Raw genomic sequence first — 25,170 nt, forward strand, 5'->3', positions numbered from 1 at the left:
ACCTTATATACATAAAGGGATGAAATTTTCCCAATTCTTATAAATTTCAAGCCTCTAGAAAAAAAGTTCGGAAAAACAAATTTTGACACACTTTTTGGAAAGCTTTACCTAGAGATCTGGGATTCAGGGGACGGGATTTAACCACCTCAATAGCTTTATTCATGCTAAAGTCCAGATTTTTCCTGATGGTTATATATTTTAAGGTCCGTGGGAAACCTAGTAAAGACATTTTAAAACACTTAAAAAGGCGATACTTATAAAACTGGGATGAAGGGGTGTTTTAATCACCTTGATTAAAAAAGAGATTAAAATGGATGCATCATTTGGCTAAATTAATTGGGAAAATAGTCTTGGGAACACCAGCAAAACCCATTTTTCATTCATGAGCTCCTCCTTCTTGATAGCTTGACCTCAGTCCTCTAAATCATAATTTTGGATAATGCAGTGTCTTTTGAAATATTGCAATTCGAGCGGCCAGAAGTTCCGAGCAAAATATCAATAAATACACAATAGCATGGAACAAAATTTCCCTAAGCATAATGTAAAGAGATTAACGTAGGTTACTTCTTTATATTTCAAACTGGACTAAACTTTTTTTTTTTTTTAACAACTGTTCAATGTATTAAACCTGTAAAAACCGGTTTTTTTTATAGAAAAGTAAACAATATCCTGTGACAAATTTGAAGCCCTTGGCATCAATTCATATTGTACAGGAATAGCAGCCTCAGGAAGGGTTAGTCTGGGTGTCACTTGCCCTCTTCTTACCTATCTAGACGAAAAATTTGATCTAATACTGAAAACACGTGACACTTGTCTTGCAAACGGAACTTACAATTTTGCTTTCCTACCGGTTTTTTTCTGTTCCCTCCCTCCTTCAAATTCTTCAAATATTTTATGTTCGCGGGGCTGATTCATAGGGTATTGAGTTTTATATGTCTCGAGTTTTTGAGTTAAATTTAAGTTGAGTTAAATTTATAAGGGAAAATGAAATAACTGATAAAAGTCTAATTATTTAAGCATGTTTTTAAAACAAAATAAAAATATTAGAAACTATATGAAAAGACATGATGAAGTTAAAGACTTGTTGACCCAATAGTAAAAAAAGCGTTCTTAGAGCAAAACTAAGATAAAATACTAGTCTATATCCACCAAAAAAAAAGAGAGAATACTTGAAAAAAATGTTTTGACAAAAAACTGTTTGTTCTTTTTACTGGCTGAAATCTTCTCGAAGGAGTGTTAATCAGAGGGAATTTATATGGTGCCCACTCATTCAAAAAGAGAAAAAGTGGGGTAACACAAAAGAGGAATAACGAAAACATGTACACTCGAACAACAGAAAATCACTAAAATAAGCTATAATTTCAGTAGTGACCGCCCTTTGGATTCCACCGGACAGATAGGGGCTACACTTTTGAAGCTACTGTCCCCTCAAGAGGCTATTACACACAACTGGGTCTTACGAAATACTATATTAGACCTGTAACGGTACAGTACACCTGCTTGGCATTTAATAGGGGCTTGCTTACTTATGCAAATGATTTCTTCAATTGTTATGTTTAAAAACCTGCGATGGCCAGGAAAAACCTTCAGGGCCCCGCCAAATCCAGTTTTCTTTGGTTGTTAAGTAATGGGACTTGTTAGATTCCGCTAGTCCAGGTTCAAACTGTACACGTTACGTAATAGTTTCTTTGAATGTTTAAAGACCTTGTTAAAGGAATGCAGAGGAGAAAACTTCAGGGCCCTGCCGAATCAAGATGCAAACGTACACCTTAAGTAATAATTTCTTTGATTTTTTGATCTTAAATCCGCGATGGCAAGGATAAACCTTCAGGGCACCCCGCCAACTATGATTCCTTTGATTGTTACATCATAGGGAGTGTTTCCTTCAAGACGTTCCTCAAGAAATTTTCAAGACATTTTTAAGACATTTCACGAAATTTTTCAAGACGTTTCAAGACATTTCAAGACGTTTTAAGACATTTTTATTCAATATATTTTAAGATATTTAAAGATTCTTTTTAAGATATTTTTCTTCAAGACGTTTTTAAGGACGTTATAAGACAGTTCAAGACGTTTTTAAGACATTTTTCTTCAACACGTTTTTTTCAAGATTCCTTTGGTTCTTATGTAATAGGAAATGTATACTTGTGTTAAGTGTGACGCATTCTCGCCTGACTTGTTTCTTCAGGTCACTTTGGGAACCCCTGCTTGTATCAAGGGATTCTTTTTCTTTTAAGGCTTTTTTCGAGATCCCATTTTCTTTCAGGGCGTTTTTTTCAAGGTACCTTTATATTTCAAAGATTTTTGTCCCATTTAGGAGTCAACAGGTATTTTACCAATGGAACTGTGCGCTAAACAGCTGGACCAAGAAGCAATTGATGTTTTTTTTTTGATTCGAGGAACACTTTCTGATGGAAATGTTTCGAAAAATCTATGGATCGCATGTTTCCTATATTTGGAATAATTGACATGCAGGAGGAAAAATCAATTACTGGAAATTTCATATATTTGACGTGCACCTGCTTGTTACAACATAGGTATTAGCAATATCACATTTTGAAAGTGGTTTAAGTATGATGCTTTATGAAGCACGATCCTTATTATTACAATAGTAATAATAAGGACAAATTTTAACTTTATAAAACATTTTCTTGCTAGCAAATTAAACAGGCGAACGAAGAAAAAAAGAGACACCTTTTTACTTTTATTTCAACATAGGTCATGAATGTTAAATTTCTCACTATAAGGAAGGTAACCAGGAACAATGAACGTTTTCTTGCTAGCAAATGAAACACGCAAACCAATAAAACAGACACACTTTTAAGCATTTGGTTTAAGATGGGTCATAAATCTTAAAATTCCTAATACAAAGAGAGCAACCAAAAAAAGAACATTTTCTCGCTAGCAAATGAAACGCGCTAACTAAGAAAAAAGAGACACTTTTTGGCATTCAGTTTCAGATGGGTCATAAATTTTTAGATTTCTACTACAAGGAGGGCGACCAGGAACAATGAACGTTTTCTAGCTAGCAAATGAAGCACGCAAATGAAGATAAAGGGAAACTTTTAAGCATACAGTTCAAGATGGATCACAAAATTTAAAATTTCTATTACAAGGAGGGCAGCCAAGAAAAAAAATCTTTTCTCGCTAGCAAATGAAACACGCAAACAAAGAAAAAAGAGACATTTTTCAGCTTTCGGTTCAAGATGGGGCATAAATTTTTAAATTCCTGCTACAAGGAGGGAACTAGGAACAATGAACGTTTTCTTGCTAGCAAATAAAACGCGCTAACAAAAAAACATTAACCTCTTTTTCGCTTTCATTTAATATGGGTCATGAGTATTGAATTTATTAATATAAGGAGAGTAACCAGGAACAAAGAAACAATTTGTCGCTAGCAAATTAAACACGCAAACAAACAAAAAAGAGAAACTTTTTAGCTTTCGGCTCAAGATAGGTCATAACCATTAAAATTCCTACTTGAAGCAGGGCAACTAAGATCAATAAACGTTTACTTGGTAGCAAATGAAACGCACTGACAAAGGAAAAGTAAACCTTTTTTGGTTTTCATTACAATTTGGATCATGAATATTAAATTTCATACTATAAGGAGAGTAAGCAGGAACAAATAAAGTTTTCTCGCCAGCAAATGAAACACGCAAACCAATAAAAAACAGACACTTTTTTGCATTCAGTTCAATATAGGTGATGAATATTATATTTCTTTCTATAAAGAGAGTAACCAGGAAGAAAAAAGTTTTGTCGCCAGCCAATGAAACATGAAAACAAACCAAAAATAAAATGTTTTTAGCTTTCAGTTCAAGATGGGTCATAAATTTTAAAATTCCAACTACACGGAGGGCAACCAGGAACAATGAATATTTTCTCAGTAGCAAATGAAACGCGCTAAAACCGAAAAAGCATAACGAAAAAACGACGAAAAAGTATATCGGTCATAAATATTAAATTTCTTGCTATAAGGAGAGTACCCAAGAACAAAAAACATTTTCTCGCTAGCAAATGAGATAAAAGAAAAACACACAAAAACACACAGTTAGACACACAGAGGCATGCAAACAGACGCTTTATCAACCAGTCACGATGGTAGAGAGACAAAAAGAAATCTGAAACACAAAATCAGATACACTAACACACAGAGTCAGAGACAAAAAACACAAAGACCGACACAGAGACATGAAACAGACAGTCATTCACAAAGGCAGGGTGAGAGAGAGACAAAAAACACACACGAAAAACACAAAGTCAGACCCACAAACACACAGAGTCAGCTCCACAGACACAAAAATTGGACACACAGACTTGCAAATAGACGCTCGGTCACACAAGAATGGTGGCAGAGAAACAAAAAACACATAAAAATACAGAGTCAGACACACCAACAAACGGAGTCAGACAACACAAACACAAACACAGACACAGAGACAAGCAAACAAGGCTCAGTCACACGGAAACGTTAAGAAAGGGACAAAAAACACACACAAAAACAAAAAGTCAGATGCACAAACACAAAAACACACAGAGTCAGACGCACAAAAAACAAACACTGACACAATAGACGCTCAGTCACACAGGCGCGGTGGGAGAGAGACGAAAATCGCACACAAAATTTAGAAATGCAAACTCACTACAAAACCGAGACACGCTCCCAAAAAGACAAAAGCAGACACATATGCATGCAAAACAGGGTTCAATTACAAAGGTGCGGTGAGAGAGAGACAGAAAACACAAAAACACAGAGTCAAAAACACATAGAGTCACACATAAAAAAAACACAAAGACAGACACAGAGATATGCAAACAAACGAACAGTCACACAAGGACGGTAAGGGAGAGACAAAAATACAATAAAAACACAAAGTTGCACAAACAAACACAAAAGCCTGCAGAGTCAGAATTAAACCACAAAGACAGACACAGAGAAATGCAAACACATGCTCAGTCACACAAACACGGTAAGAGAAAGAAACAACACAAACACAAAAACACAGTCAGACATGCAACACAAGAACATACGGAGTCAGACACACAAATACACAAAGACAGACACGGAAATGCAAAAACATCTTCAGTCACAAGGGCACTGTGGGAGAGAAACAAAATAATCACAGAAACACAAAGTCAGACACACAAACACACAAACACATAGAGTCAGACACACAAGAACAAAAAGACAGACACATAGACATGCAGAAAGAACGTCAGTCACAAAAACACGCAGGGAGAGGGACAAAACACACAAGAATAAAAAGCTAGACATACAAACACATAGAGTTAGACATACAAAAACACAAAGGCAAACACAGAGACAGGAAAATAGAAGCTCAGTCACAGAGCCATAATCAGAGAAACGAAGAGACAAAAAAAAATACACACAAAAACACGAAGCTAGACACACAAACACATACAACCACACGCACAAAAACACCAAGACAGACACATAGACATGCGAACAAACGCTGAGTCACTCAAACACGATGGGAGAGAGACAAAAAGGATATACAAAATAAAGTCAGACGCAAGCACACAGAGTCAGAAATACAAACACATAGAGTCAGACATACAAAAATACAGAGACAGACATAGACATATGCAATCAGACGCTTTGTAACATAGGCACAGTGGAATAGAGACCAAAAACACACACACACAAACAGACAAAGACAGACAAGGTGACAGACAAACAGATAAACATGCACTCAAACACAGAGGTACAGAGAGAGAGAGAGAGAGAGAGAGAGAGAGGGAGAGAGAGAGAGAGGGGGAGAGAGGGAGAGAGGGAGAGAGAGAGAGAGAGAGAGAGAGAGAGAGAGAGAGAGAGGGAGAGAGAGAGAGAGGGGGAGAGAGGGAGAGAGGGAGAGAGAGAGAGAGAGAGAGAGAGAGAACGAAAGAAAGAGAGAGAGAGAGACATGCAAAAACATACAGAGTCAGAAACACACACATAAACACAAAGACAGACATAGAGACAGGCAAAGAGGCTGTCAGACGCGAATTCACCCTGAAAAGGATTCACTTTTAGTGTTATTTTGGGATTCACCTAACCTACTTTGTTCAGGTTAGCTTAGGTTAACTTTAACCAACTAGTATGCAAGAAAAGGGGTGAAAAATACACATAAAACACAAAGTAAGACACACAAAAACAAAAAGACAGACCAAGAGATATGCAATCAGACACCTAGTCACACAAGTACGGTTGGAGATAGATGAAAGATACCCCTTAAAACACAAAGTCAGACCCGCAAACACACAGAGTCAGACTCTATGTCTGACTTCTTGTTTTGTGTGGCTGACTCTCTGTGTTGGTCTGTCTAAATTTCAGTTGGGTAGAATTTATACGGGAAATAAAATAACTGATAAAGCGTCTAATTATTTAATTATATTTTTAAAACAAAATTATGTGTTTTTTGTGCTTTTTTTCTCTCTCCCATCGTGGTTGGGTGACTGAGCGTCTGTTTGAATACATCTGTGTCTGTGGCTGTGCTTTTGTGTGTCTAACTTCAGGTATTTTTATGTTTGTGTGTCTGACTTTATGTTTTTCTGTTTTTTGTCTCTCTAACCGTGCCTGTGCGACTGAGCGTCTGTTTACATGTCTATGTGTCTGTTTTAGTGCTTTGTGTGTCTAACTCCAAAAGTTTGTGGTCTTTGTGTTTTTTGTGTGTTTTTGTCTCTGTCTAACCGTGCCTGTGTGACTGAGCGTCTCTTTGTATGTCTCTGTGTCTTTTTGTTTGTTTTTGTGCCTGGCTCTATGTGTTTGTATATATGACTTTATCTTTTTGTGTGTTTTTTCTCTCTCCCACCGTGCCTGTGTGACTGAGCGTGCGTTTTCACGTCTCCATGTCTGTTCTGTGTCTTTGTGTGTCTGACTCTTTGTGTAAGTTTGTTTGTGTATCCGACTTTGTGTTTTTGTGTGTGTTATTGTCTCTCTCTCACCATGCCTGTGTGACTGAGGGTCTCTTTGCATTTCTCTGTGTCTGTGTTGTTTTTTTTCTAATTCTACGTGTTTGTGTTTCTGAATTTGTGTTTTTTTTGTGTATTTGTCATTGTCTCACTGTGCCTGTGTCACTGAGCGTCTTTTTGAATATCACTGTGACTGTCTTTGTGTTTTTGTGTGTCTAACTCTGTCTATTTGTTTTTTTGTGTCCGACCCTTTGATTTTCTGTGTGTTTTTTGTCTTTCTCCCCTCGTGCTATGTTGCTGAGAGTCTACTTACATGATTCTGTGTCTCTTTTGTGTTTTTGTTTGTCTAACTCTATGTGTTTGTGTACTTTGTGTGTTTTTGTCTCTGTCTCACCTTGCCTGTGTGACTGAGTGTCTGTTTGCATGTCTTTGCTTCTATTTTTGTGTTTTTTTTTGTGTCTACCTCTGTCTATTTGTGTGTCTGACTTTGTGATTTTATGTGTGTTTTTTCTCTCTTCCACCGTGCCTGTGTGATAGAGCGTCTGTTTACACGTCTCTGTGTCTATTTCTGTGTGTCTGACTTTGTGTTTTTGATTATGCTTTTGTCTCTCTCCCCCACCCTACCTTGCCTATGTGACTTATCGTTTGTTAGCATGTCTCTGTGTCTGTATTTAGTGTTTTTATGCGTCGTTTATTTGTGCTTCTGTCTTTGTGTTTTTTTTTCGTTTTTGTGTCGCATGTGTTACTTAGCATCTTTTCTCATGTCTCTGTGTATGTCGTTGTGTCTATGTCTGTAAGAAGCTTTGTGTCTGTTTGTCCAACTTTGTGTTTTTGTGTGTGTCTTGTCTCTCTTCCATCTTGGCTGTGTCCCTGAGCGTCTGTTTGCATTTTTCTGTGTCTGTCTTTGTGTTTCTATGTGTCTGACTTTGCATTTTTATATGTGTTTATTTTATCTATCCCATCATGCCTCTGTGATTGAGCATCTGTTTGTATGTCTCTCGATCTGTCTTTGTGTTTTGTGTATCTGGGTCTTTTTGTTTGTGTGTTTTACTCTGCGTGTTCGTGTGTCTAACTTTGTCCTTTTGTGTGTGTTTTTGTTACTTTTCCACCGTGTCTTCGTGAGTCAGCGTCTGTTTGTCTTTCTCTGCATCTGGCTTTGTGTTTTTGTGTGTCTCACTCTTTGTTTTTATTAAACTGTGTGTTTATTTAAAATAAATAAACCAGTCAAACCCAAAACGAGTAAAATTAAATGAGTAAGGGTTGATAACCCTGACCAAGTTACCTGTTTCATGCTTTCTCAATATTTCATGCTGAAACTGAAACTTTTTACTGAAAAAAACAAACAAACAAATGACTGTGGATTGTCTTTAAATCAACATTTACTGAAAATTCTTCGTTGAGGTTTTGATTACATTTCATTTATGAAAGTAAGAAAGGTGAAAACATTTCAAACGTATTTTGTTTTCAGTAAAAAAACAAATTGTGTTCTGGTCTTGAAAGGCTTAGAGGTTATCAGCCCTATTCATGTTATCTTTGCTCGTTCTGAGTATTACCTCCGCTATATATTTTAATTTTTATTTGTTTTGAGTGTCATTTTCTTATTGATAGTGATTTGTGGTAGTTTTACGCTTGGGAGATTATTTGACTTTATTTTTTCTTATTTTTGGCTTAATGGAGTTCTTTACTTTTCTTTTAAAAACATGTCTTTCGGAAAAAAGTTTTTTAAATTAATATCTGTTCGTTTTTTATTGAAATAGTCTTTTTCATGAAAAAAAAACATTATATTTCTTTTCCATTTTCTACTATATGAATCTATACTATGGGTTGCTATTTGTTTCTTGAAATAAAAATTTTTAACCCTGACACAAACATTTTTTAAAATTTAATTATATAGCTTCTGAACTTAACCTGTAAAATAAAACTTAATATCATCCCATAGCAAGATTCTATCTATAAGCTTTTACAACATGGATACACTTACACTCTTTTTATTTATTTAGATTGTAAGAGCAGAAGTAGTAATAGTAGTATCCCCAAATGTTTAAACTTGATAACCCCAGTCGTTCTAGATGATATGCTGAGGTGCTTCATTGGTAATCATTTAACACAATGATTATTTTGACTTATTTTAAAGCAATTAGGTCCAAAGCATAATGGGCCAATTATATAATTCTGAGGGTTGATGTGCGTAATATCCCTAAAGACATAGTTGCCGGACTGTTCTACTATGATGAACAAAATGGCTGTCTCAAGAATTTGACTGGATGCATTTTGAAAATAAATGGGCTTGAGAGAAAGACTGCATACCCTCCAACCTCTTTTTACTCTTAAAAGGGGCACCAGACACTCGAGTTGTAATTGGAGTGCTAGGGGGAGGACTTTCCCCTTCATATATCCAGTAAAAACATTTTAAACAAGTTAAAACAAAGTGAAAAATTTTTGATGTATTTTGATTTCAGTAAATTACAAATTATATTCTGGTCTTGAGATGGCATGGGGGTTGTCAGTCTTACTCATGTTAATTTTTGCTCGATTTGAGCTTGAATCGGTTATTTATTGTATGATTTAAATAAACAAAATACGTTTAAAATGTTTTAATTTCTTTGACTTGAATAAATTGAAAATTATTAAAACTTTACGGAAAATATATCAGTATATGCATACTAAACTGGCCATCCACAGCCATTTTTTTTCAGTGAAATGCAAATTATGTTCTGGTCTTGAGATGGTATGTGAGTTGTCAAAGACATAATTTCAAGACCTTTTGACTACACCAAACAAAATGGCTATCTAAAAATTTTTAATATATGGATTTTGGGACTTGATATGCGTAGGGGGGGGGGGCTTGTTGTCTTCCAATCCCTTTTTAACTATTAGTATGGGACCTAGCCCTTTCAGTTTCCAATCGAGTGAGCCTTTTTCGAAGTTTTTAAAACGACAAACGGCCATCACGAGCTTTCTATCAGATGCATTACGGGAAAATATAAAGTTTGGGGGTGAGGATTATCCACCCTTTGATCACTCTGATGCTTGAAAAAGGCACTAGAGCCTCTGATTACCAATCCAATGAGCCCCCTCCGAAGTTTATAGGATCACACTTTCTATATATACCATATTCCCAGCCCTTTTGTGACGTTCTAGGACGACTTGGTTGATACGTTGATCCCTGGGGAAAAAAACAAATAAACACACACCCTTGATCGGTCTTCTGGTAAAAAGTACGAAGTTCCACAATGTTATAATTTAGGGTATGTTTCCCCCTAATTTCCAAACTAAGGCAAATATCAGGCTCGTAACTCTTGATGGCAAAGATTAAATTTGATGAAACTTTTATATTTAAAATCAGAATGAAAATCCGATTTTTTTATGTATCTTTTAGTATCAAAATCCGTTTTTTAGAGTTTCGTATACTATTGAGCCAGGTCGCTTCTTACTACAGTTCGTCACCACGTACTGTTTGATCTCTTTGACCAATGTGCAGAAAAACCTCACATCTGGAAAAAAGAACTAAAACAGTTCTTAGTGTAGTTCATACACAATGGAACTTACACATTGGAACTGCAAACTGAACACTGCCATTTTGTGCTATGGGGCTCAATCTTTGGGCTACAGTGAGTACATTTTCTTGAAATACCTTGAACAGGTAAATGCTTTGATTGATCCGGTCTTTCTTCTGGAGGAACTTAAGGTTTGAATTTGGGGATAACTTCCGATTTCCTAGATGGCCGACCTCTCTCACCCGTGCACAAATAACTTCCAGCCAAACTAGTGACAATGCGACATATAAAGTCCTTCAACGTCATTTTACTAGTATCTGGTATAGTGAACAACTTGGAAAAGACAAAGGCATTGACCGTGTAATGTCGACGTTTTGCCAGAGTAGGTGGTGTTACCACTTCCTGCTTTTTATGTCTATCGCATAGAGAGACTTCAACATATCAGCTTTGTCGACGTAGCCCATAAGCCTTTTGTTCTCGACAACCATGTTTGGACATGTAACTTGGGTAAAAGATCCATTTTTCTCCTTCCTGCCGATCAGTGTCATTTCCCTCCTTTGTGAATCGTATAAAGAAGTTGTATACATCGTTTGTCAGTCAAGAGTGCACAGGGGATTCCATTAGACCTCACAGCGTAGTCCGAATCGCCTCGTCTCAGCTCATTTACGGCTTCGAGTTTGTAAGAACCTTTATCGTTTGCACGAACTATACCACAGCAGTAAATCTTGTTACTCTTCATTTTTTCCATGAGGTTTACTTGACTGAAGAAATAGTCAAAATAAATTTGATAATTTTCTCCTTCCAATCCTGTCGTAAGATCTATAACTACTCGTTATCCAAGCCCAAACTCGGTAGTGTCAGCTAACTTCCCAGTGTGGGCTTGAAAATCACAAACAAAACCGTGTGTGTCTGCTCTGACCTAGATCTTGTAGCCTCATGTTATGGACTTCATAGACATATACTCTTTGAAAGCAATGCGTCCTTTGAATTTGACTATACTTTTGTCGACAGCCTGCTCTTTAGGTGGCTTGTAAGTCCTTCGAAAGTTTTAGTGTAGTTTGTCAATCAGAGGTATAGTCTTGTAGAGGTTGTCATAGTTTTCACTTCCTTTCCGGCGAAGGGTCAAATTGTCATTGGGTTGAATGTGAGCAAGAAGTCAGTTGAAATGACTGAGTAGCATATAAGAGTGTTTGAAATATGATGTGGTCAATCAGATCAAGATCAAACAGCTGAAGGAAAAAATCAACTGGATTGTGCAAAGCTTCTATCCCAATGAACTCGGTGATGGGCTGGACATCATTGTCTTCAAACGCCTTATTCCACTTCTTCAATTTGACTCCAAGGGGAAGAGAATCTTCGTCATTACTTGCTTCTGGCTCGCTGCTCGCTTCTGTTACTCCGTTTACTTGATAATCAGTTCCGTCGTCACTTGATGATAGCTCTCCAGCCAGTACATTGCTCATTTTTTTGAAGCTGGAATGTCCGGCTGCGAATCATTAGCATCATCCTCTGATGACATGTCAAGTTCGGATTCTGGATCTGAAGGCATGTCATCAAATAACTTTGACATATCCTGTGTCCGCCAAGGACGGCGTGCCATGAAGATTTACCTAAAAAGGAGCAAATTTAATTTGAGAATTTAGATGCTAGACCCAGCTTTTTAAAAATTACTTGGGTATCATTTTTGTTTGTCGAGCTGTCGAAGTGGTCTGAAGCTCAAACCACTCCAACAAAAAACAAAAAAACTGCTTATTCAGCATATGTTGCAAGGTGGTCATCGGGGATGACCAACCTCTCATGTCCAATATCTCCTTATGTTCCTTCATATCTGAAATTATGATGTTGCTAACTCACACTCTCGTGCACAAAGAATAAATTGGCAGAAAAACAATATTAAAGATATTACAATTACCAAGTATTGTAAAAATACTTTTTTATTCTTTTCAAAAAAAAAAAAAAAACAGCACGGGGTCCCATCGAAATACTGAGCTATGCCTCACGAGGTGTCAATTAGACTGACTATAAAATGTCGTCCCTCAGATAGCCTTGCTAGGCATATGCTAGACCAGTGGTTTGTTATTTTCGATATCTACAGTTGATGGTAAATACTACGAAAAGTGGTTTCACTGAGGAACCACTTTATCGGAAAGGGTTAAAAATGACACTGGCCCTTTCATTTTCCTATGGAATAAGCTGTTTTTGAAGTTTCTGCAACAACAAACGGTAGTCTCAAAATTTTTATCTGATGCATTTCGGGAGGATATTAGGTGTGTGTAGGGAGAGAGGGGTATCCAACTTCAGATTACTCTAAGTCATAAAAAGGGCACTGGAACTTCTGATTACGGATCCAATGAGCTCCCTCCAAAGCTTATGCGATCACCCTTTCTATATGTACCTTACGTCTCCCAGCGCTTAACTTACAACTCTTGCCCTGGGGGCTATGGGGGGAGGGGGATGCCATCCTCAAAGACTTAATTTCTGGAATTTTCAATTACGTTGAACAAAATGGCTATCTAAAAATTTCTATTGGATATGATTGGGGAAACGGTGGGCTTTTCGAATATTGAAAAGGGCACTTGCCGTTTGAGTTTACAATCGCATGAACTGTTTTCAACGTTTGTACGACAACAAATGGGTTTCTCAAAATTCAATTCGGATGTATTTCAGCAAAATACGAGGTGAGGGGGTATCCACCCTCCAATAACTCGGAATCTTAAAAAGAACACTATAACTTCTGATTACCAATCCAATATCCCCCTCCAAAGACTATAGGAGCACCCTTTCTATATATACATTATATGCCCCCAGGACATAACACAACCCTTGCCATAAGGGCTGTGGGGGATTTCATCCTCAAATACAATTTCTGTACCTTCCAATTACGTTGAAAAAAAATTACCATCTAAAAATTTGTATTGGATTGGTTTGGGGTTGCTCTTCAATCACCTTTGACTATTAAAAAGGACACTAGTCCTTTCAGTTTTCAGTTGAATGAGCTCTTTTCGAATTTTCTAAGACAACAAATGACTATCTCAAAATTTCTAGCAGATGCATTTCGGGAAAGTGTGAGGTGGGGGTTATACACCCTCTGGCCACTCTGAATCTTGAAAACAGCACTAGAACTTCTGATTACCAATGTAATGAGTCCCCTTCGAAGTTTGAACGTTCAGCGTTCCTATATATACCTTATATGGCCCCAGGACATAACTTACAGCCCTTGCCCTAAGAGCTGTGGGGAGTTGTCATCCCCAAAGACATGATTTCCAGACCTTCCAGCTACGTTGAACAAAAGTACTATCTCAAAATTTTTATTGGATGTGTTTGAAGAAATGGTAGGCGTGGGAGGAGGGTTAATTGCCCTAATTTTTTAATATTGAAAAGCGTATTGACTCTTTCAATTTTCAATCGAATGAGCTTTTTTCAAAGTTTCTTCGACAACAAATGATCATCTCAAAATTTCTTTCAGGTGTATTTCGGGATAGTACAAGATGTTTTTTGTGTGTTTGGGGGGAGGGGGAGGGTATCCACTCTTCGTTCACTCTGAAACTTAAAAAGAGCACGAGAACTTCTGATTACCGATCCAACGAGCCCCTCCCGAAGTTTATACGATCACTCTTTTTATATAGACGAGCCCCTCCTTAAGTATATACGATCACTGTTTCTATGTATACTTTATATGCCCCCAGTGCAAACCTCACCTTGCCCTGATGGCTGTGGGGGGGCTGTCATCTTCAAAGACATAATTTCCTGTCCTTTCAATTCCGTTGAACAAAATAGCTACTTCAAAATTTTGATTTGATGTGTTTGGCGAAATGGTGGACGAGGGAGGGGGACTAGTTGCCCTTCAATCACTTTCGACAATTAACCTTTTCTGGCGTGAATTATGAAATCGTCAAAAAATTTCACTTATTTTGCGTTTCTTGTGTCCCAGGGCTTAGAAACCAACAAATGTTGTTCTAAAAAAGTGTATTCCAACTATAAAATGAAATATAAGGTGGTCTCTGGTAGATACCACTTTGAAACATGTGCAGAAAAAACCTCTCATCTGGTAAAAAGAACTAAAACAGTTCTTAGTGTAGTTCATGCACAATGGAACTTGCACAATGGAACTGCATAATGAACACTGTCATTTTGTGTGGTGGGGCTCTGCCTAGGAATAGTAGGCATAGGAGGGCGACAAATGCTGCGTCCAGTCACCTTTGACTATTAAAAAGGGCACTGGCTCTTACAATTTCCAATAAAATGAGCTATGGCCATCTCAAAATGTTCTTCAGATTTATTTTGGGAAAATACGAGGTATTTGGGAGGGGGGAATCCGCCCTTCGATCGCTCTGCATCTCAAAGATGGCACTAAAACTTCTGATTAGCAACCCAATGAGCCTGCTACAAAGTTTATACGATTGCCCTTTCTATATAAACCTTAAATGCCACCGTGGCTCAACTTCCAACCGAGCCCTGAGGGCTCAGGGGGGGGGGGTTGTCGTCCTCACTGAAGTAATTTTGGATTTTTCAACTACGTCGAGCAAAATGACTAATTCCAAATTTCTACCGAATGAGCCCTTTTTGAAATTTCTAAGACAACTCCTTTGATACGAAGTGCCCTGGTCTAAACAATAAATAAATAATACATTGTGCTTACAGTGCTCTTTACTTAGGTGGCGCTATTGGCTACTTATGACAAACAGGTGTACTATACCATTACAAATTTACTATAATATTGCGTAAGACACAGGTGTGCGTAATAGCTTTTCGAGGACTAGTCTCTCAAATAGTATACCCCCTATCTATCGGGTGGATTCCAAAGGGCAGTCACTACTTACTTCTTCAGTCACAGTCGTAGTTAAGGTGTAGTGATAGAAACTCGTACAATGTTCCTTATACCGTGTTTTTGCACCTCGTTAAGAAAACGGCACAGTGTCGATTGTGTTCACCATATTTTGGGTCTTTAAAACGAAAGTCTTTCTCTTCCAAAGTGGATATCGAAGTAAAAAATTGAGATATTACACAGCATACTGATCCAAGCTTAGAAGGTCTACCGTTATCTAAACCAATATCAATTTCCTCGCTTCATGTTGAAGGGACGATGATCCGGTTAGGCCAGGAAAAGGCAGATGCTCTTGCACATGCCTTTTCAAAGGTGTCCCAACTTGATGATACCGTAGTATCCCCTCCCCCCTGTCTGCCACGAACAGATGTGAAAATTACCAGCGTTAACTTAGCTATTAGTAAGGTTCTCAGTATGCTGAGCAAGCTGGATGTTATCAAAGCTTCATGATTTGACACGATTCCCAATCTTTTCCTCAAAAGATGTGCACCTGAACTTGCTGTTCCTCTCGCCTCTCTGTGCAGAAAATGCTTTGCAGCGAGATCATTCCCGATAGCCCGGAGAATTTCTGATTTGGTTCCTGTTCTAAAAACAGAGTCCAACCTTACTAATATAGGATAGTATCGTCCAATAAGTCTGCTGTCCTACGTAGCTGAAGTTATAAAACCGTCATTAATTAGACTCTTTACAAATATCTCGAGTCACATCTGTCGTTGGCAGAAATGTAATACGATTTTCACAGAAAAGAGCCTATATTAGACTGTCTGATTGCGCAGTATCAAGATCGGGTTGAGCTCCTGTCTCAGAGGGACAATATTTGCCTCCTCTCCATTGGCATCCTAAAAGCCTTTGACCGTGTATGGCACAAGAGATTTCTTTGTAAACTGAATGCCTATGGAGTCCATGGTCGACTATTTGAGGTGCTTTCTGACTTTCTTCGTCAACGCTTATTGCATGTTGTCCTAGATGGCTTCATATCAAAGGAACATCCGATCTTATCAGGAGCACCACAAGGAAGTATTTTTGGTCCAACTCCTTTCTTGATGCTCATAAGCGGCCTAGGGGATAACCATGGGAAGACAACTCACCACGTTGCTGATGACACGACAACAAAAACATCAATTTCAAAGGGCAAGGATCCCAGCGAACCCCAAAAGGAGCTTCAGGCTGACCTCGAGAGAATTGAGGCTTGGGCAGATGCATGGCTCGTCAATTTTAAAGCGTCAAAAACGGAAGAGTTCATAATTTCTAAGGCGCTTAATATGAAGGCTAATCCTGATTTCGTCCTCAAAGGAGAGGCAATAACATGAGTTGATATGCTACGCCAACTTGAAGCTAACTTCTCTTCGGATATCGCATAGACTGATAGTCTCAGTAAAATTAGATCCTCGTGCTCCAAGAAGATAGAATTTATCCCAAGATGCAAAAGTCTCCTCTCAGATGAGTCTATTATGCCACTATTCATTTTGTAGATCAGACCTGTCATTGAATAGGCATGTCCTCTCTTCGCTGGTGCACCAAAAAGACGTATTGCTCCACTCCAACGAACTCAAAATTGAGCAGTTCGTGTGGCAACCTCTGGCAACACGAAAACTGAAATCCCACAGTTGATCCAGGAACACTTGGACGTGGCGTTCATGTTGGTTTTCTAAAAGTACTTGAATAACCCTCCATCAGAGCAGCTATCAAAGCTCCTTCCTGACAGAGCAGAGTCCTTGCGATCAACACACTGAAGTGCAATTCGTCAAGTCTACCTTAAGCAGGGTAATGCCCACCAAGAGTGTCTAAAAACGAATTTCGCCCAGCGATCGGTTGCCACATGGAATAGCTTGCCTGTAGAGTAAATCCCAGAAAAATCACTCCCTTGACGCGTTCTAGAGAAGGTGAAAAAATACCTCAGTGTTGGAAAATAAGGTTATTATCAGGACTAGCGGCATATCATCATGTAGCGATGGAGCCGCAAAGCCTGTTATAAAAGAGATATATATATATATATATATATATATATATATATATATATATATATATATATATATATATATATATATATATATATATATATGTATATATATATATATATATGTATATATATATGTATATATAAATATATATATGAATATATATATATAATGAAGCACAGGGAGAGCCACTGCTGTGTAAAGCTTCGAAGGGATCTTTCGTCTTAGGCTAAACTTCAGGCAAATAAGCCAGCTGTAACTTGATGCAATGGTCTTTGTAACTTTCTTGATTACCAGAAAATGGGAACTTTTTGGGCGAACATAAAATTTTTGTTCGCCCAACCGTCACACAAGTATTTTCACTTTTTGTTTCTTTATTTGCTTACTCGGAATCTAAAAACTGCTTACTTGTAATCGGATTTTTAAAATACTTTTTTTCGTGCATACGCCAAAGGAATAATGAGATTGGCTAACGAAAATACCAGACACATGTAAACCAACGAAATTAAAGCACAATTTTTATTATGAAATTACGGAAATGTAGTCTATCTTTTCTTTTTCATGTATCCATGATAAAGCTGAATAAAAAAAAGTCCTTTTAAGATTTTTTACTTTATTTCAATCTTTAACAAAACATGTTCATATTTTTTCTTTGCATGTATTGAGGCTTCACTTTTGGGGTGGAGAATTTTTATTTCCACTCCCCTTCCTAGATTTCTAAAATTACCTTTTGGTGGTATTTCCATTGAAAAATGTCTTTTTTGTAATAAAAGAAAAATAATTGCCTCCCCATAGATTTTGAAAATAAATATTGGCCCCTAAACTTCCAGTTTTTTGTGAATTGACGCTACTCCGTGATTACAGAGCAATGCAATGGTTGTTAAAGCGACAATAAAACTAATAAAGTATTTTATTTTAGAGCCTTCCATCTCCAAGAAGGGGAAGAATAGCTGGTCTTTATTGAAACTAGTAAGTATTTTGTCAATATACTTAAAATGACAGTTATTATCTTTTGTATTCAACACACGAAGAGGTCAAATATTTTAATGGATTGAATACCATGGAATATTGGCATAGTTCAAATGTAATATTGCATTACTGATATAATTTAATTTTTAAAGGACTAACACACGCTCAAATACGAAATAGGTCACTGTGTTTGAGTCTAACTTAAGAAAAAAAAACAAAAAACATACAAACTAGTAAAATATAGCATACAAAATGTCTTGTCTAAAGATGACTGCAGTAAAGTTTGTGCAATAATCAGTCAAAATGAGAAACAACTATACATTGGCGGAGATTCACTTATTTGTCGTTTCAACTACACAGGGTAGAAAAAAGTTTTTCCATGGTAGTATTGTAAAACAGTTTTTGGTAAAGAACTGTAAATAATGAGCAACCCAGCTCAATAGTTGTCGAAACTCTAAAATACGGAGTTTTGATACCAGTTGGTACATCAAAGAATCGAATTTTTATTGATTTCAAGCATATAGGTTTCATTAAGTTTATTCTTGCTCTTTGAAGGTCACGAGTCTGAAAAAATTTGCCTTATATTCGAAAAAAGGGGGGAAATTCCCCGTGAAGTCAGAGAATCTTAATGAAAATTACACCGTCAGATTCAGCGTATCAGAGAACCCTATTGTAAAGGTTTCAAGCTCCTATCAGAAAAATGAGGAATTTTGTATTTTTGCCTGAAGAAAGATCACGGATGCGTGTTTATTTTTTTCAGGGGTGATCGTATCGACTGATTGGTCCTAGAATATCGTGAGAGGGCTCATTCGAATGGAAATTGAAATTGATAGTGCTCTATTTAAGTGACCAAAAGTATTGCAGGGCGACTAGGCTCCCTCCCTCGCTTCTTTTTTCTCAAAATGGTCCGATCAAAATTTTGAGATAGCCATTTTATTCAGAATAAATGAAAAACTGAGTATCTGTGTCTTTGGAGATATCATGACCCCTTAACACCCATGGGGAAATGTCTTTAACACACAAAACATGCCCATTGTTTACGTGTAGTATTTAGTATTGGGAATTATGCATACTTTTTTGTGAAGGATGGGGTAGGAACTTTCTACTGGTGGGTTTTTGCACGGGGATAAATTTTCATGGGGAGGGAAGTTTCCAGAGGGTGGATTTTTCAGGGAAAAGTTTACACTACGAGATTCTGCCATAATTCCTATGTGAAATCCTTCTTATGTCTTGCTTTCTCATTGCCGACTCAGTTTTACGCGTGGAGATGTTAAGGGCAATTGTCCAGGGTAAATTTTCACCAGGATTGAATTGTCTAGAAAATAAATCTGGGAGGAGGAGGGATTTATCCGTGGAGGTGTAACCAGGTTTCCTGGCATTAGTTAAAAAACAAACAAGCCATAAAAAAAATCAAGTTTATTCAACTGAAAGTTATTAGTAATATAAAAACTTAAAACAAAAATAAATTATTACGTATATGAGGAGGTTGCTTCTCTTCAATACCTTGCTCTTTGCGCTGAGGTTTGAATTCTGTCCCAATTCTTTAAGAACGACTTCTGAAACACTGTTCATTTAATTAGAACAATTAGAAGAATTTTTTAAGGTACTAAAAAACTTTACCGTAAAGATTGAGTTTTAGAGCAGGAGCAACCCCCCTCATATACGCAATAATTTCTGTTCATTTTGAGTTTTAATGTTGCTCCCTACTTTCAGTTGAAAAAAACGGGGAGTATTTTCTGGGGGGTAGATGCCGGGGGGAGGTAAACGCATTGAGCCAATACTTGATCTCTTTCTAATTTTATTCGTATTATCTTTATTAAAAGAAGGTAGGTGTAAAAGAACCGGATGGCTCTGGTACCCCTCTTTAAAATTTCAATATTTTAATAGTTTTTTCTTAATCTATCATTTTATTATACGAAACTCGTCTCCTTTTTTGCCTTTTTTAAGAGTTGTTCTCCTTTACTACTTGAATAGAACTCTGCGTAAATGTGAGAAGTAAAACTAAGCTTTTATTGTATTAAAAAAAAAAGTTTTTTTTTAAATGAAAGTAAGGAGCAGCATTAAAGCTTAAAACGAACAGAAGCTATCACGTATGTGAGTGGGGTCGCCCCCTCGTCAATTTTTCGATCTCAACGCTAAACTTTTAACGCTAAAGGCCGTATAATTAGAATTAATAGCTATTTTAAAAGTACTAAAAAAAAAACTTTAGCGTAAAGACTGAGGCATTGACGTGAAGATCCCACTCTTATACGTAATAATTTCTGTACGTTTTAAGTTTTAATGTTGCTCCTTACTTTCAGTTGAAAAAACTTGTTTTTTTTATTTAATTTCTGATCGCTTTTTTAAAAACGCCTTGAAATCTGGATCCCCCTCCATGGAAAATTTCCCTCAGGGAAAGATGCTCCCACGTGAACCCCTCCCCCCCCCCCCCCCCGATCCTCCACTCCCCACCAGATCCCCCCTGAAAACGTCTCTGTATATCCCAATAATCAATACTTTATGTAAACAAAAGGCAAAGTGCATAATTTGTAACCCTTCCCCTGGAGACGTTGGGGGTTAAGTCATCCTCAAAGACATATTTATTTGATTTTTCGACTATGTTGAACAAAATGGCTATCTAAAAATTTTGAATGGGCGACTTTGTTGAAAAATAAGCGTGGGAGGGAGCTAGCTCCCCTCCAATTATTTTTGGTCACTTAAAAAGGGAATTAGAACTTTTGATTTCCGATCAAAGGAGCCCTATCCCGATCTTCTAAAATCACTGATTGGATATGATCACCCCGAAAAAAAAACAAGCATCTGTGATCTTTCTTCTGGCAAAAAAATGCAAAACTTCACATTTTTTTGCATAGGAGCATGAAATCTCTACAGTAATGCTCTCTGGTATGCTGAATCTGATGGAGTGATATTCATTTAGGTCATTTGATGTTTTAGGGTTGTTTCCCCCTTTTCAAAAATTCTGCAAATTTTCTCAGGCTCGTAACTTTTTATGGGTACTTTTAAATTTGATGAATTCTACATGTTTCGAATAACCATCAAAACTTGATTCTTTTGGTGTATCTGTTGTTATCAAGACTCTGTTTCTTAGAGTTCCGGTTACTATGGAGACACAACGTTCCTGACTTACAGTTCGTCACCACAAACTGTTTGACAGATAGTGTTTTACTATTAGTCTGTCGATTTAAATTTTTATTCTAATCTAGATCCTTTCTGAGGGTTCTTGGGATGGATGGGGAGAGGTGGTCTTTTTATAGAATAAATAAATATTGTAAACTCCTTTAAGCTAGCAGGATATTTTTGTCATAGGGATTTACTGATAAACATTTCATTCCATCCTGTCTTGCTTTCAAGGTAATTTGCATTGTTTGAGGATATGTAAAAATGAATGATAGTTACAACTAATGCACAGTTCCTGTCACGAAGAATTTTTGTGAACTTTGGAACTTTGGCAAATTCACCTTTTATCTATACTACGGAGCAAAACCTCGCATTAGTTTTTCAGTTATTTAAAGACTAATCTGCTTTACTTACTCTTATTCAATATTCATTCACTTATTTAGCTCATTATATTCTACAGACTGAACAGTTTAGCACTTCGTAGATACAAGTTACGTTAGAATGTATGATCGGGGGAAGGCATGTTGGGTACATAGGATATTTTTATTGGCGGGGTGTGGGCTATGTGAATTTTTTATTTGATTTGTAGTTGTTGGGGAATTTTTTTATTTGGGGGGAGGGTGGAGTGGGTTATAAGGCTAGATGGAGGAACAGGTTGAAGGGGTTAGGGTGGAGGGAGTTGTATTTGGATGAAGGTTGTTACCCTGGGAGTGTTTGAGAGAAGGTGATTGTCTTGTTTCTTTTTTCCTTTCATTATTATTTCAGTGACTATAATATGCTGCTAGAAACATTTATGTATTTTTTTTTATCATTACTTTTAATTTAGGATGTCTTTAGGAATGTTTATGTAGTTAATCGCTATGCGTTAGCAAAATTTAAATTTTTCCCTAGCGTAGTGATTTATATTTGTAATAGTTTATATTTTTGTTTATTATGTAAATAAAAGTGAACAAGTCAATTATTTGAATAAAATGCGTCAATGAGAGACAGAAAATTTAGGATACAATGGGACAAGCCCCCTCCCCCCACCTTATCCCTCCTGGGTTATCTGAAAAGGATGACTGAATTTGTAATTGTCTATGAGACAAGGAAACTAACACAGAACTGTTACATATTTCTTTTTTAGTTTGATCGCAATAATCGATCCAAGTCTGAAAGCCTTTCAGGTCTTGAGGAGGTTCTTGCATGTATTCGACCATCGAATTTCTATGATGAACAATTAGGGAAGTATAAAGGTTTGACCTGGATTACATTTGTGGCCCAACATTCCATGGAGGAGAAGAGAAAAGACAAACTTAATGATACATCAAGTGTTGACTCAAATGCTACTTTGTCTGAGGCAAGTTTATGTATCTTATAGTAATAATAATATCTATAGTAATGTATCTATAGTAACCTATAGTAATGTATAGTAATCTATATAGTAATGTATCTATAGTAATAATTAGCGAAAATTTTATATGTTTCTAATTATATTTCAGGTGGTAGATATTTTTTGTTTAACATAATTTACAGAAAATTACCGCCTACATGTTTTACAAGCTGATATTAGGCTGGCCGTGATAGTTCAAAATTCGATAAATATTATTTAAATATATTGTTTTTATTGAACCAAACAAGAGCTAAGAGCTCATATGGCACTTGTGACGAGGCAAGAAGAGCTAAGAGCCAAGAGATCATATGGTATGAGCTCTAACAAAATTTTATGAATCAATAGATTGATTTAAAAAGGAAAACAAGAGGCTAAATGCCGGTCAGGATTTAAAATAAGAGCTCTGAGTCATGATGTCCTTCTAAATATCAAAATTTATTAAGATCCGATCACCCACTCGTAAGTTATAAATACCTAATTTTTCTAATTTTTCCTCTCCCTTTAGCCCCCAAGATGGTCGAATCTGGGAAAACGACTTTTTCAAGTCCAATTGTGCAGCTCCCTGACACGCCTACCAATTTTCATCGTCCTAGCACGTCCAGAAGCACCAAACTCGCCAAATTACTGAACCCCTTCCCCCAACTCCCCCAAAGAGAGCGAATCCAGTACGATTTTGTCAATCACGTATCAAGGACATTTGCTTATTCTATCCACCAAGCTTCATCCCGATTCCTCCATTCCAAGTGTTTTCCAAGATTTCCCCCTCCAATTCCTCAAATATCAAAAGATCTGGTGGGGATTTGAAATAAGCCCAATTTTCACGTTTTCCAAGAATTCCGGTTTCCCCCTCCAACTCCCCCCAATATAACAGGATCTGATCGGAATTTAAAATTAAAGTTTTAAAGCACAAGATCCTTCTAAATATCAAATTTCATTAGGATCTTGTCAGCCTTCCATAAGTTACAAATACCTCAATTTCCAAAATTACCCCCCCCCCCAACTCCACCAAAGAGAGCAGATCCGGTCCGGTTATGTCAGTCACGTATCTTAAACAGGTTTCTATTCTTCCCATCCAGTTTCATCCTGATCTCACCGCTTTAAGTATTTTCTACGATTTCCGGTCCCCCCAACTGCCCCCCTCCAATTATGCTTGATCCGGTTGAGATTTAAAATAAGAGATCTGGGTTACGAGGTCCTTCTAAATATGAAGTTTCATGAAGATCCGATTACTCCTTCGTAAGTTAAAAATACGTCATTTTTTCTTATTTTTCAGAATTAGCCCCCCCCCCCCCCCCAATAGAGAGGATCCGTTCCAATTATGTAAATCGCGTATCTAAGACTTCTGCTTATTTTTTCCACCAACTTTCATCCTGATCACTCCAATCTAAGCGTTTTCCATGATTTTAGGTTCCCCCACCCCAAAATCCCCCAGTGTCACCAGATTCGGTCGGGATTCAAAATAAGAGCTTAAAGACACGATATCCTTCTAAATATCAGATTTTATTGAGATCCGATCACCCGTTCGTAAATTAAAAACACCTCATTTTTTCTAATTTTTCAGAATTACCCCCCCCCCCTCCCAACTACCCCAAAGAGAGCAGATCCGTTCCGATTATGTCAGTCATGTATCTAGGACTTGGGTTTATTTTTCCCACCAAGTTTCATCCCGATTCCTCCACTCTAAGTGTTTTCCAAATTCTAGGTTTCCCCCTCCCAACTCCCCCCCAATGTCACCAGATCCGGTCGGGATTTAAAATAAGAGCTCTGAGACACGATATCCTTCTAAATATCAAATTTCATTGGGATCTGATCACCCGTTCGTCAGTTAAAAATACCTCATTTTTTCTAATTTTTCATAATTAACCCCTCCCTTCCAACTACCCCAAAGAGAGCGGATCCGTTCCCGGTTATGTCAATCATGTATCTAGGACTTGTGTTTATTTTTCACACCAAGTTTCATCCTGATCCCTCCACTCTAAGTGTTTTCCAAATTTTAGGTTTCCCCCTCCCAACTCTCCCCCCCACCAATGTCACCGGATCCGGTCGGGGTTTAAAATAATAGCTCTAAGACACGATATACTTCTAAATATCGAATTTCCTTGAGATCCGATCACCCGTTTGTAAGTTAAAAATACCTCATCTTTTCTAATTTTTCAGAATTAACCCCTCCCCCAACTACTCCAAAGAGATCGGATCCGTTCCGGTTATGTTAATCATGTATGTAGGACTTGTGCTTATTTTTCCCATCAAGTTTCATTCCAATCCCTCCACTCTAAGTGTTTTCCAAGATTTTAGGTTTCCCCCTCCCAACTCCCCCCAATGTCACCAGATCTGGTCGGGATTTAAAGTAATAGCTTTGAGACATGATATCCTTCCTCCATGTCACTTGGTTAATACCAAGTGCCATAAAAGTTAAAAAATGACCGTTTGGCTCATGAGCTACTAAAGATGATATATACTTTATAACGTGTGTTGTATTGTAACGTGTAGCTTGAACACGTTATACATGTATAACGA

General features: G+C 37.3%; 1 protein-coding gene across 4 annotated transcripts in view; it reads left to right on the forward strand.

Annotated features, from left to right (window-relative positions):
- The window catches only part of LOC136035501 (rho guanine nucleotide exchange factor 11-like), a 395,432-nt gene that overhangs the window by 269,178 nt on the left and 101,084 nt on the right, over positions 1–25,170 (forward strand). For all 4 annotated transcript variants that reach the window (XM_065717335.1, XM_065717333.1, XM_065717334.1 and 1 more), the window contains 2 exons: positions 18,115–18,164; positions 22,408–22,620. In XM_065717335.1, coding sequence (XP_065573407.1) covers positions 18,115–18,164; positions 22,408–22,620 — 263 coding nt within the window. The remainder of the gene's footprint in view (positions 1–18,114; positions 18,165–22,407; positions 22,621–25,170) is intronic.

Source organism: Artemia franciscana, chromosome 14 (genome assembly GCF_032884065.1).
Source record: "Artemia franciscana chromosome 14, ASM3288406v1, whole genome shotgun sequence".
Classification (NCBI taxonomy): domain Eukaryota; kingdom Metazoa; phylum Arthropoda; class Branchiopoda; order Anostraca; family Artemiidae; genus Artemia; species Artemia franciscana.